Genomic DNA, 14,258 nt, shown 5'->3' on the forward strand with positions numbered 1-14,258 from the left:
GTCATATATTTCAAAACTGTAAGAAAATGTCACGTGTATCAAATTTCAGAAAAAAATCTTTCGAAACATTTTCAAAACTTTCGTTCACACTTCGCTGAAGCATTTGACCAAAATGAAGTCGTCATCAAGCATCAGTTCAAATAAATAAAAGAAACACAAAAAAAATGTCATAACATTAATAATACTACTTCCAAAGCCAACATAAAATTTGAAGTTGTCCTATTTGATTGCTTTTACACGTCAATGCTGAAAAAATGTAAATATGTATATGCAAAAGTAGAATGTGCCCACCGATATCAATGTGTGAGGGGACCGTATGTGACGTATCTATCATTAGTGTTGGTGCAACAACAACCACCCGGTGTATCATAAGTAGGTCTACACTGAGTAACGACAATGAAATTATCTTGAAAACACTTACTTTATATGTGTTAGAGGAATATTTGGATTTTCATACATAATTAATTGTTATAATTCTTAAATATTAAAAAAAAATTGTGGCATACTAGCAAATATTCGCCTATGCAATTATTCATTTTTCAATGCCAAGATATTGTTCCTAGGCCTAGGTGTTAGATTTCTTTAATTTACAATTAACAGTCACATCTCTCTATTAACAATTTCTGGCCAGAAAGCAAATGAGGTTATCAACTCATTCATGTTCTTCAAGTTACCTTATGAAAGAATAAATTATACACCAAAAGCATGGAGGACTTTTAAGAAAATAATACTTTAAACCAGTTGATTAAGAAAATAATATTTTAAACCAGTTGAAAAACAAGTGTTCATATGCCTTGATATTAATACTTATGATATTTTGATTAATAGTCATCTTCTCCATATAATCAAAATCATCATCTTTTATTCCTCAAAGAACAGGTAATCTCTACAAATAGAAACATTAGTAGCATTACATCTCATAAGGCTTAGATTATTCTTTAAGGCCTATAGATCATTTTGCAACATATAGGCAGCTTAAACGTATCCTAAAACTTCAACCTTAAAAGAAAACTGGTTGTAATTGATATTCCTATTGTATTAATCATATTCCTACTTTGAAAATGTTGTTATGACTGTTGAGCTTATTAGGTCTACTGTCATAATGCAGCAGACGTAGTTATGTTGATTGGTCCGAGGAGCATGTTAAGTGTGCTTTCGTTGATGGCACCGCTAACCTTATCACACCGCACTTTGAACTTAGCAGCGTAAAAAAAGAAAATCAGTTCAAATTACACAGATTACGAATTGTACCAATGCATAAAAGGGACCATATTTATATACCCATAAGGAAAATAGGGCTAGCTATGAATTCACAAACTTTTCGACATGTATGACTTTAGAAAAAAGTATAACACTTCTTGGCAACATCACGTTGAGTTTGAGAATCTGGACGATACAAAAAGAATCATGTCGCATGAGATTTGAGCATCACTGTAACTTTAAAGGTATGGGATTAACCAGGTGTAATTTGTAGCTTTCATAATAGGGCAGCCCTCGGTAAACCAGGGGGGGGGGGATTACTAGCCGATGCTGGTAACAGAAAATCGCTGCTAACCGAAAATCAGTGATAACAGCCCTAAAAACCTACTTAATGGCTCCGCTAACCAAATATCCGCGCTGTTAACCAAAGATTGGCACTTCTGTTAACTAGAAATTGGTGCTGCCAACTGGATACCGGCACTGTTAGCCAGAAATCTGCACCGAAAATCCAGTTAACAGTGTTGCTAGACAAGCTCCGTTAAACCGGATAGCCACTAACTGATACCACTGTTAACTGAGGGCTGCCTGTACCTCACAGTCCATTTGGTCTATGTACTGTTTTTGGTCTACTATATAAAACAGTAAATTACTAATGTGAAACTTTATAGTTAAGCTATCACGTAGTGTAGGTTATTATTTAAACCTGGTAAGTTTCCCGTTGGATGTGTGGACTTTGCGCTCAGCTACTGATCTGGTGGTCCGACGTTCGATTCCCGGCTCTGTCAACCCGGAACCAGGAATGTATTTCTGGTGATAGAAATTCATTTCTCGATGTAATGTGGTTCGGATCCCACAATAAGCTGTAGGTCCTGTTGCTAGGTAACCAATTGGTTCCTAGCCACATAAAAAATGTCTAATCCTTCGGGCCAGCCCTAGGAGAGCTGTTAATCAGCTCACTGGTCTGGTAAAACTAAGATATACTTAACTTTTATTTAAACCTGGTTAATTTACCTTTAAAGATATGGGATTAACCAGGCGTAACTTGTAAACTTCAAGGTAGGCTACTACCTCATAGTTCATTTGGTCTATGTACTGTTTTTGGTCTACTATATAAAACAGTAAATTACTAATGTGAAACTTTATATAGTTAGGCTATCACATTTCTTTAGATAAAGCTTCCAAATACTAGAGCGGTAAATTCTTCAAAACAATTTTTGCTTCTACAAACAGCTGATGATCGCAAAATCTAGGAAGCGCTGATTTGTACTGGCGAAAAAGCTGGTTTATGGCTTTTCTTGCAAATTAAAATCATTGTTTGACGGACTAAACTCAAAAATTTTTAGCTGGAACTTGAAATTACATACTCGGCTTTCAAGTTGGAAGTTTCCATCAATAAACGAAGAACAAAACTCCTGGAGCGAATGATCCTAAATTGCTAGTGCCGACATGTACTGGGAAAAACGATGGTTTACAGCTTTTCACACACATTATAAACTAACAAAATTTTTAGTTGAAACTTAAAATTGTAGCACACTTAGCTTTCAACTTATATGATTCCATGAACCTTATCGTAATGAACTTAATAACTGAAGAACGAAATTCTCGTAGCTACCGTAACTAAACTAAAAATTTTTTTAACTGGAACTTAAAACTGAGCACTCGGCTGAATCTAAGCACTCAGCTGAATCAATAAGTGAAGAACAGACTTCTCTGATCTCTGGATTCTCAATGAGCAGAGAAAGGATTGGTGTCTTGATTGAATTTTGGTCATATGTAAACAATATGATGGTGCGTATGCTCATAGCCACTTTTTCTTGTGGCTTTGATGTAGGTAAACTGGGTATGAGCATTTGCTGAGGATAATAGAAAGTGCCCTCTTATCCCGAGTCCAATTATACTCTATTACGTGTTATAATGCAGATCATTACTATGCAATATCCGGCCACAAGACCAGTTAAGAGAATTCTTTGACATTAGTCTGGTCACCATGGAGCTCTGGATAGACCATGGAAAGGGTAATCCTTTGAGGACGAGACAGTGACATCATTATAAAAAATCTGTGAATAGGCGAGTCTGCAAATCCTGAGTCCGCCAAAGCGGGGTTTGACTGTAGTAATGTATTGAAATATTAATTCACAATTACTGCACTAACATTGTCTCAAATAATTTATTCGCAAATGCCTTTTAAGCTAATTAAGACAAAACTAAATGGATATCCATTCTCTATATTTTAAGACAATTTCATAACTTTAGAATACTGAGTCTTTTCCCCAAGCACCAGGTAAAAGTTATGTAGCCCATAGGCTACATTAGTCAGTACATAATTGAGATCAGTAATTAGAATTATTGTACCAAAAATATTTAAAATCAGTATCTTAAGATTTTAAATTGTTTGACAAAGCTCACTATCACAAAACAGCACTTTTGTATTCCCTTAGGAATTGTAGGAAAAAGACAATTTACTCAACACCGGTGACGTCACTATATACCAGCTTGAGTAATACGTCACTACCATTGGAAGTAGATCTGCATGAATGTATTTCCTTTAACACTTGGAAAGAACCCTAATGTTAAAGAAAGTAATTGAGGAACTGTGTATAAAATACTACAAAAGAGAAACTGGCGTTTGGTAAACACCAAGGGGGTTGTGACACGTGATTGGGAACTACAGTCACGTCTATATTTCATAAACAAGAAGTTAGGTGAACCTGATTTACCTTTTCAGCAATCTCAAATTGCCAATCAATTTTGAATAAAAAAGTAATTGAATGATTGGTTTTGATAAAAAAATTTCATAATGTTATTGCCTTAATGACAGTTATCACTATGTCAAGAAAGAAAACACAGCACGGCAATCACAGCATAGCCTAATGATCTACAGTTGATCCCCGCATATTCATGGTTCAGGATTCAGGACTTCACCTATCCACAGATTTTTTGGGGCACTTACCATTGAAGTATTCGTGAAAAATAATTTAATTTGCCGATTTTTTGTCGAGAAATATTCACTAATCACTGTATTTTCATGTTATTTTTTTGACTGATTAAATTTTTTATGATAAATAGTTATTTACTAATTTTTGAATATTAATATTAAAGTAAACAGCAAACTATCAAAAACTGTATTTTTCAATGGATATTATATAATTAAGTACGTACTGTATAGAGTACTTAACTTTACTTAACTTCCCAGTGATTCCCCAATTACAGTATACTACAAAGAAAACAGGACTGCTTCATTACTATATGAGAGAAAATGGATGTACGTACTTGAAAATATGGGTCACTTGAATAGTTTCCACTCTTGGTTGTAAGCCATATATTTTTAAGGGGTAATGTTTTAAGATGTCTTTGAAATTATATTAAAGTGTTGTAGATAATTGTTTGAGGTATATTCTGCGTAGGATGTTAGTTTAAGGTATGAGAGAAAATGGATTTACTTGAAAATAGGGGTAACTTGAATAGTTTTGACAAAATTGTAAGCCATATATTTTTAATGGTAATGATAGTTTTAAGTTATATTCTTTGTAGGATAATAGTTTAAAGTTTATGTTTAGTGTTTGAACTATTAAAATAAGCAATTATAAACCTTATTAGAGTGGGCTCTGGTGCTTTAACTATTTAAATAGTCAGCTATAAGCATTTTTAGAGTGGGATGTCAAGTATTCGTGGGATTTAGCTATTATTAGGTGTTTGTGATCCCTATCCTCCACAAATACCAGAAGTTGACTATACTCCTAACCTCTTGCTTTGCAATAGGCCTACTGACTCCCAGTTTAAACAAATATAAGCCTACATGTTAAAATTTTAAGTAAATAAAATTTTTCATTGGGTCCTAAAACTAAGTACGTACTTAGCTTGACATGAGAGATGATGATAAAAAAAATGTATAGTCAAACATATTTTCCTAGGCAAAACCTGTGGATTACTGAACTCTTGGATAGACCAGAGTGTAATTAGAGATGGCTGACATACACTGTGGGAGTGGCGCATAAGAGCCAATTCAGTTGTTGTAGGACAGGAGGCAGAGCCTTCCTACCCTGAGTCCTTTATATTTTTGTAACTGTGCCAACAAGCACTATTCTGGCTGAGATCAACTGTAAGAGAATTGTTTGTAATTGGTTGTCTGTCTTTTGGGGGAACCATAAAAGTGTGACTTCTTTGAGGACGAACAGTGACTACGCTATAAAGAAAAAGTTGAGATATGTAGACAGTTTTTTAACTTTCCATAAGCTTACTTGGGGGGCTTTTAATGAATTTTTCTCCAAGGTAAATAACTAAGTACCAAGCATCATTATTGAGATAGAATGGGAATCAGCCAACAGAATTTCTTGTCTACATGTGTTAATCATTAGAATTGAATTTTTAAATAATTTATTGAATTCTGACATCTAATATTTTTTTTACAGAGTACACTCATATGGCATACACACTTGAAAAAGTATTCGCAAAATTGAAAGCAAAATACCTAGAAGCTGATCTTTCCTCAGATGAAGAGATGTACATTGATATGAGTTACCAGCAAGCATCCAAAAGAAAGAATAAGAGAAGAAATAGTGATGAGAAAGAGAACAAGAAGGGTGATGGGGAAAAAAGTACTCCGAAGAAAAGAGGTCGCAAAAAGAAAAAGGTTGGAAGGAAGCCCAAAGAAAAACACAAAGATACCACAGTTCCCCCAGAAAAGGAGAGAGAACGAAAGAAGACCAAATTTAATAGAGAAAAGAGCAAAGAGAAAGAGAAATATAGAAATAAGGACAAACCAAAGATTGATCAATATGAATTTAGAGATGATGAAGAGGAGGAAGAAGAGGAAGATGATGATGATGATGATTTTGATGAGCCTCCTCTCTTGGTACGAGAAGACCCATATCCAGAGGATGATGAAGAAATGGATGAAGACATTATAGATGGGACTCACCCTGTAACTGGAAACTTTGTTAAAGAAGAAGTTGTCAAGAATAAAGTAGGTAGACCGAGGAAGGAAGATGCAAACCGGAAAGTCAATACTAGTATGGAAGCAAGTGATGAGGATTTGGATGATGATGATGATGATGAAGTTGAACAAGATGTATGTATGTACTACAATAATGATGATTATAGGAGTGATGAGGACAATGAAGATGACAAGAGTAACAGTGTTTATCTAAGTGAAAGACATAATGAATTGTTTGGTGAAATTGATGATATTGAAGATGATGACCAACAAGATGGGAAAATAATCAAAACTAACGAAAAAAGCAAAAACAATCATGCTGGCAAACATGGTAAAAAGAAGGGTGGGAATGGTAAAGACAAGGAAAAGAAGAAACACAAACATGGGGATAAGCATGAAAAGCATCACCATCATCACCACCATCATCATCACCACAAAAGTAAGTCAAAAGATGGCAAACACCACAAAAAGAAGAATAAGCATGTGTCTGAAAAGGATGCAAAGAAGATCTTAAAAGTAGAGGATGTTTATGATTACTCCGATGATGAAGAACACCTTCAAGGAAACCATTTTGGGGAAGCCAATGGCTCAAAGCATCCAGGCAAAACGAAAGAGGAATCAGGAAAGAAGAAAAAGAAGATCAAGCACAGGGGAAAGCATGGGAAGCATCATGATAAACTTGAGAAGCATGAAAAACACAAAGAGGGCAAGGGAAAGGAAGGAAAAAAAGAAGGAAAAAAGAAAAATAGCAAGAAAAAGAAGATCCCAGCTAAGAACATGGCTGCCATAGATGCACTCTCTGCTGCTACAGAACAAACTTTGAAGGTAAGTAGATATTGTATGTGTGCCCTGTTTTTTTTGGAGTGATTCTTCCTTAATTTTGTGTGCCTTTAAGGTTCATCACTTATTTTGGCCATTAGTGTAATGCTCTAGGTGGTACTGGAGGTTTTTACGATGTCCTTTTTGGCCCCCATGACTGACTATCATTATTATTATTTTTTTGTGGTCTATCACAGTCATTCTATTCAACTGGGTGGTTTTTTATAGAGTGGGGTTCCGGGTTGCATCCTGCCTCCTTAGGAGTCCATCACTTTTCTTACTATGTGCGCTGCTTCTAGGAGCACACTCAACTGCATGAGTCCTGAGCTACTGTACCATCTAGTTTTTCCAGGTTCCTTTTCAGGGATCTTGGGATTGTGCCTAGTGTCCTTCTGATTATTGGTACAGTTTCCACTGGTATATCACATATCCCTCTTATTGGTATTTTCAGGTCTTGATACTTGTCAACTTTTTCTTTTTCTTTCTCATCTATTGTGATGTCCCATGGTATTGCTGCATCAATGAGTGATACTTTCTCCTTGATTTCGTATCGCCCTATCTGTTCTGATACCATAGTCCCAGAGGGAGGCTCTTTGCCTGACCATTTTCTATCACTCCTGCAGGTTGGTGCTCGTATCACTTACTATTGCAAGGTACCTGGTGTTCCTTGCACAGGCTCCAGTGGAGGGCTTTAGCTACTGAATCATGCCTCTTTTTTTTGTACTGGTTCTGTGCAAGTGCCAGACATTCGCTTGCTATGATATATCTCCGGACGCACCACTTCCTCTATTTCATCTTTGTCCAGCATCTTCTGCACTTCCTCCCGGAGAGCCAAGAACTTCAGAGAATCTGGAGGATACACCATCCTGAGCAGAGGCTTGTCTGAGAGTGGGGGAGAGAAGTCGAATGACAGTATATACCCCACCCGAAGGACATTTACTACTCACTTCTCCGCCCCATAACTCTGCCACCTGGCCCAATGGCCCGCCAGGCACCCCACCACCCGTGGCACAGGAGAGGGAGAGACGCCTAACCTACTGACGACCCCCTTTGCCTCTGCCCCGGGGGCCCCTTCTTGGCTTAAAGGAACGGTAGCAAAAGGGATGTTGGTCCTCTGATCTAGGCTGGGACGAACGGGGAGTCCCTGCCAAAACTGAAATCCTTGATGGCCTACCAGGTGACGACCTTCGTGACTGCTGCTGGGCAGGGGGAGGAGGAGGAGCCGGATGTCTCCGAGGACGCGACTCAGACTTAGACACAGCCTGGTGTACTAGTCTGTCCTTGGTGTCAGCCCAGCGTCGGTCTATCGCATCCTCCAGCTCAGTCTTAGGGAACAGAAATTGTGATTCCGAAAGATCCCCATTCCTCAATGCCAGGAAGGACTCAAGGTCAACCGATCTTTCCATCCTGGATAAAGCCACGTCTCGTCTACTCAGGAGAAGGTTAGCCCATAAATTAACACAGGTGAGCAAGATACAAGAACGCCTTGCCTCCAGACTGCAACAAACTGGCAAGGGAGGAAGCACTCACCAACCCCTCTGGGAACCTGTCAGAAGCTATCTTGGCAATGACTGCTGACCAGAAGTCCAGCCAAGAAACCGTCTGCAACATGGAGGCTGCCTTAGACTCCAAAGCTGAGGCATCCTGCGGAGACAAGGACAGAGCCACCGAATGACGTCCGGTTTAAGATGATGCAACATCAAGTATGCAGAGTTTGTAGCATAGTACTTCCTATGCCTCATGAGAGACGGGGGAAGCAACTTGGCAGAACCCATAGAGCGAAGCGATCCGTCCCGATCTGAAACAGGGGTTAACCTATCCTATTGTTAAGACCGAAGGTTTGTAGCTATGAAAAACACGAATTATCTCAGAAAATTAGTCATTTTGTTCCCCATATGAACAAATGACAAATTTTTAATCAGTTTGTATTTTTCATAGCTAACAAACCTGAGGTCTTAACGATTACTGCCCACCTCTAACTGCCACTCTCACTTTTTCCTGGGTTTGGGGAAAGACTAACGCGTCACGAGATACTGTGCTTGATCAACGACCAGCTTCCACCTCGTATACGCATGAGTTGCCAGATCTCACAGATTCCTTGCTTTACAATCTTTGATTGTTTTAACCGGTTTCCAGCTGGCGTAAGAAGTTTCATCCTATTGTTAAGACCGCAGGTTTGTTAGCTATGAAAAATACAAATTGATTGAAAATTTTTCATTTTAATGTTGCAATGAAGGTAGTAACAGTAGGCTGTTAACATTTTGTCCAAATACTAAGACTTGATAACAAATATTTATCGTAACTTTTCAGCATTTTATGCTGACAAGTGAAATACAGCAAAACGCTACACTGTCATTACTTTGTTTCAAGAAATGACTTAAGTTGAAAAATGACCTAGATGAAATAGTAAACCCTTTAAAAAATGACGTACTAGACACCCTATAAACCCCTATAAGCTACCCATATTCTTACTATGTATTAATATTCAGAAGATAAACCCTACTCATATGGAACAAACCTACAGGGCCATTGACTTGAAATTCAGGCTTCCAAAGAATATAGTGTTGATTTGAAAGAAATACAAAAGATGACAGGTAAAACAGAAAGAAGAGAAATACATAAGTAAAGTGAATTGTTTTAGGGGAGTGATGCATTGCATCTTTGCTTGAACTTTTGAGGTTCTAATTGCACAACCTCCTCAGGGAGACTTCCACTGCCCATTGGTGTGAGGAATTAAAGACCTCTGGAACTGAGACGTTCATTCCGCAAATCTGGTTGCTCTTGACAGGAAAAGAGGATTATAGAACAATTATGATAGCAAAAGTTCTCTGTTAAAATATAACTTAAGAAAAATTTACAAACAAAGAGACCATCTGTTGATAGTCCAAAACTGCTAATAGTACCAGGAAACAGAAATCTACCACCACTAACTACTCTACCTAAATGAGATAAATCTGTAATAGAAGCAGACATCCACACTGGAAAACAGTACTGTATTCTGGTAAAGAAATGACCAAAAAAATCTTGCATTGATTTTATCACTGTTATAAATAGGTGAGGTTGTACATGTAATACCTAATTATATGAGGCTTTGCTGACACTCATTAGATGTTTCTCAAGAGCAAGGTGCGAGTCAGCAGTTACACCATGTATAGTCAGAGTATCAGACTCATTCAGCAGGGTCCCATCAAGTTGAAAGGGAGGATGGGCTGAAAATCAGTACTACAAGATCTACTAATCAATAGGGTTTTCAATTTACTGGAATTCAGCCTCATAGCCTACTGACTACACCCCTTAATCCACTCCATGTCATGATTGAGACTTAAGGGCAGCTTGATTTCTCATAAGTTGGGAATTTACTACACCCACTAGTGTTGCATCAAGGTTATACGGAACAGTCATGTTTTCCAGGCCAACAGCCATGTCAATAGGTATTGGTTTGCTAAAGTTCCCATCATCAGCAACTCATTGCTGCCTACCTGTAAGAATATCTTGAAGTAATCCTAAAGCATATCCAGCCACTCCAAGATTCTGAATTTTGTAAATAAAGTGCATTATGATTAACTAAATCAGAAATTAGCACTAAAATCTATTTGAATTAATCTACACTCAAAACCCTTATCAAGGTTCTCTTGCAAATTGCATGTCCAATCTAAAAGGTATTCATACTTGCATGAGGAGAATACCCAGATGTAGTAAATGCATATGTCAAAAGAGTACTCACACATTACATGTCATGAAGAGGCATGCACAGTCTTGATTAAGTTATTCAATTATTAGCAAATAGTGGATAAAGAGATTATAATATCGAAATTAGGTTCAAAAAGAAAATTGACAGATTTGACCATCCCAAAACAGTGATGATAAAAGAGGAAGGTCTGGTTGTTTATCATTGCCTACATTATGTGTATGCATACAAGGAGGAATGCCATGCCACACCCTACAAGGGGACAACCCCAAGAGCCTATTACCAGAAGATAAGTTCTAGATCTACAATAAACCCAACTGGTAGCAGCCTTATTAATGAAAAACTTAATTGCTCATTGAGGACCAAAGGAGATGTATGAATGTATTATATAAATGACTATGACCAGAGATGTGTATATCTCACAAAAAAACTACATTGGGCACAGTACAGTGACTCTGGAAATGTATATGCTGGCCCATAGAAATGAAGAATTTGTACTTTTAACATTATATAGAACCTCACAGCAGAAGCAATCCCTACAAGAGCTGATTGAAGGCATCCAGGTCATAGAGAGAACAACCGAGGATGCCTTCTAATATTTGGAGCTGTAAGCATCAAATACTCCCCTCTTTTATAAGGAAGAATTTAGGAATGAATGAGGATAAGATAGAGCTGTCCCAAGCACCAAATGCACTGCACCCTTCATGGGACAAGGGTAATAAAATAATAATAATTTTTCAAGTCCCTTGAAGCCCTGTCAAATGTAAGCAGCAGCCCAAGACTTGTAGTATGATAGGTACAGAATGCTTTTCCGTACTTCGTACCTGGCTAAAATACCGTAGTATTGTAATTTTATACTGTATCCCCAGTTATTTTTCTGTACCGTACAGTACTGTAAAAATAATGTACCGTAATTCCATACTTTTATTGTACTATTATAAGCAAACTCAATCTATATCAGTAAAATTCCCTCTTTATGAAGATTTCAGTTTTTACAGGTGTAAATTAGCAAAAGGACTTTATATGTAAGTGTATATATTCTCTTGTCTTAATATATAATAATGATATCAGTAAATACAAAAACATGTTACTTCAAGAATTACACACATACACATGTTAATTAAGGAATTCCAAACACACACACACACACACATGCATGGTATGTTGCAAACTGGTTGAGTACTTTAGTGATCTACTTGTGCAGTCACTGAAGCGGCCAAATATGCATTAATAATTGCTTAGTGATATTTCCCATTCTAAGGTATGGTACAGCATGGAATTTTGCCCATTTTTTCTGTACCTAAATTGTACTGTACTGTACTCTGGTAAAATTCTTGTGCCATAATTCTGTACTGTTCATATAGACTAGATAACTGTACTATACCATAATGCCAGCCTTGTGCAAGCCACTACCTACATACAGTTAATGTCAGATATTTGCCTGTATGCTCTGAAATTTAATATTACACACTTAATATAGTATTATGTTTATGAACTGATATTTTAGTGTTACCACATCAGTATGGTATGACAGTATGACTATTAATTGTTTCAATCGTATTCTAGCAAGCAAAAAATATTGTAAGGGAATTACCAGTGTCTGTAGCAAAATGAGATAAAACTTGCTCATCAAAGGAAAATTGCTTGGCATATTAGCTTCAGATTTAACAAGGATAAACTTGGATAGCTTAACTCACTATCCTCACATGTTTTTATAAAAAAAATATGACCTCATTAATGATTATAAATAAGGCATATTATATGCTAATGTAGAAGAATTACATCATGGGTGGGAAACATCACTTGCATAAAGGGAAAACCAAGTTGCATTTTGCTATCACTAGTTGAAGCCAGAGTTATTGATTTAGGAAGAAACTGATTACGAAACTTTAGACAATTAATAGTAAAGCGTATTTAAGTGTATAGATGTTCTTTCTATTTTGAATATGTTTAGTAATCCAATTATTTCTTTTCAGGATATAACCACTATGTTAGATGACCCTTCTGTTCCTCGCTTTAGTGAATTTTCTTCAGCCAGTAACTCTCCATCACACAAAGTAACAGCTGAGGAGTTTGAAGCTATTGCTTATAAGATAGAAGCTGAATATAGAAGAAAATTAATGATGGATGAACCAAGGGAAAAGGACAAAAAAGTTCACAAGAAAAAGAAGAGAAAAAATGTTAGTACTGAAGATGGAGATGAACCCAAGAAAAAGAAAATGAAGAAAGAGAAAAAACCTGAAAATGAGAAAATTGACAAAGGAGAAAAGGATGCACTTGATAATACAAAAGAACTTTTTAAGGATATAAAAGATGGAAGAATAAAACCTGGCGCTATTATAAAATCTAAAGACATAGCCAAAAAAGAAGGCATGGTGAAAAAGGAAACTAAAAGTTCTACAGAAGGGAAGCCAAAGGCAAAAACTAATCCATTTGGAAAGATAAATAAGCAGGAACATACCAAGTTAACAACGCTCATAGCTAAAGCCAAAGAATCACGTATTGGACTGGTACCTAATAGTGAAGTTGGTGACAGTCCAAAGCTCAGTTTAGGTAGTATTATACTCTCAGGGGATATTGGCACAGGTATGAAGTCATCAAGAGAAGCAAATAGTGCTGATGAGGAAGAAAAATGGGAGCCTAAGGAGAAGTGGGATAGTCCATGGGAAAATAGGTGGGAAAAAGTTCCAGAAAAGGAAGAAATGCCATCTTCTGTGAGGGAGGAAGAGGAAAAAGAAGAGATTCCAGAAGTGGAAGATGTAGCAGAAAAGATCATTGAAGAACCACCACCAACTCCAAGGGCTCCAGAAATCAAACAGGAAAGAGCCACACCCAATTTAAGTGCCTGGTTCAAAGCCTTTGGGACTCCTAAGCTTAACTCTGCTGGCATAAAAAAGATACCAGAAGATGCAACGGATAGTCCGAAGGAAGTCGAAGAAGACAATGATATTATCAATGTGGATGATGTCACTGAGCCTGAAGAAAATGAACCAAGTGCTTTAGATGAACCACCACCCTCACCTCGACCACCTCCGAGTCCAGAACCACCAGTGTATCCTGAGGCTCCAATATCTCCAGAAAAGCCTCCTGAAACGCCCTGGTATGAGAAACTAGATGAAAAGTTAGAAGACGAACCTATTTGGAAAAAGATGAAGGTACTGTTCAGTGTAATTTTTTATTCATTGCAGACTTGGCAGGTTATCATAGTTTTGTGTATTCCAGTAATGTTAGTTTTACGTAAGGAACTTACCAAGTAATTACATAGCTAAGAGCTTCCTACCTAAGGCAGCCTAAAATTCAAAGTTTGTCCAGATGTAGTTAACATGTCCCGCCCAGTTCGGACTGAGAGAGGAACTACCCGGCAGAGAGCTCCAATTCGTTTTCTGCCGGCTCCCTAGCAACATTGGTGGTTTCCAGTAGATTGCTCATAATTTTTTTGGATGCTTTTGGATTCTGGGTGAAGTACTGTAGTGAATTGCACTTAAAATGTTGGATTCCAGCACATTGAGTGTTAGGTTTTGTATAGAGGGATGCCAAACTAAATTAACTAACCTTGCTACAATCCTCATACCAGATGTGTAAAAGGTAGAGGTCAGGAGTATATTAAGGTTTTTTGTG

The 14,258-nt window shown here is 37.2% G+C and overlaps 1 protein-coding gene across 3 annotated transcripts in view; it reads left to right on the forward strand.

Annotated features, from left to right (window-relative positions):
* LOC135220897 (trichohyalin-like) overlaps nucleotides 1–14,258 on the forward strand; it is a 256,724-nt gene that overhangs the window by 208,773 nt on the left and 33,693 nt on the right. For all 3 annotated transcript variants that reach the window (XM_064258510.1, XM_064258511.1, XM_064258512.1), the window contains 2 exons: nucleotides 5,610–6,958; nucleotides 12,617–13,795. In XM_064258510.1, coding sequence (XP_064114580.1) covers nucleotides 5,610–6,958; nucleotides 12,617–13,795 — 2,528 coding nt within the window. The remainder of the gene's footprint in view (nucleotides 1–5,609; nucleotides 6,959–12,616; nucleotides 13,796–14,258) is intronic.

This window comes from Macrobrachium nipponense, chromosome 2 (assembly GCF_015104395.2).
Source record: "Macrobrachium nipponense isolate FS-2020 chromosome 2, ASM1510439v2, whole genome shotgun sequence".
NCBI lineage: Eukaryota > Metazoa > Arthropoda > Malacostraca > Decapoda > Palaemonidae > Macrobrachium > Macrobrachium nipponense.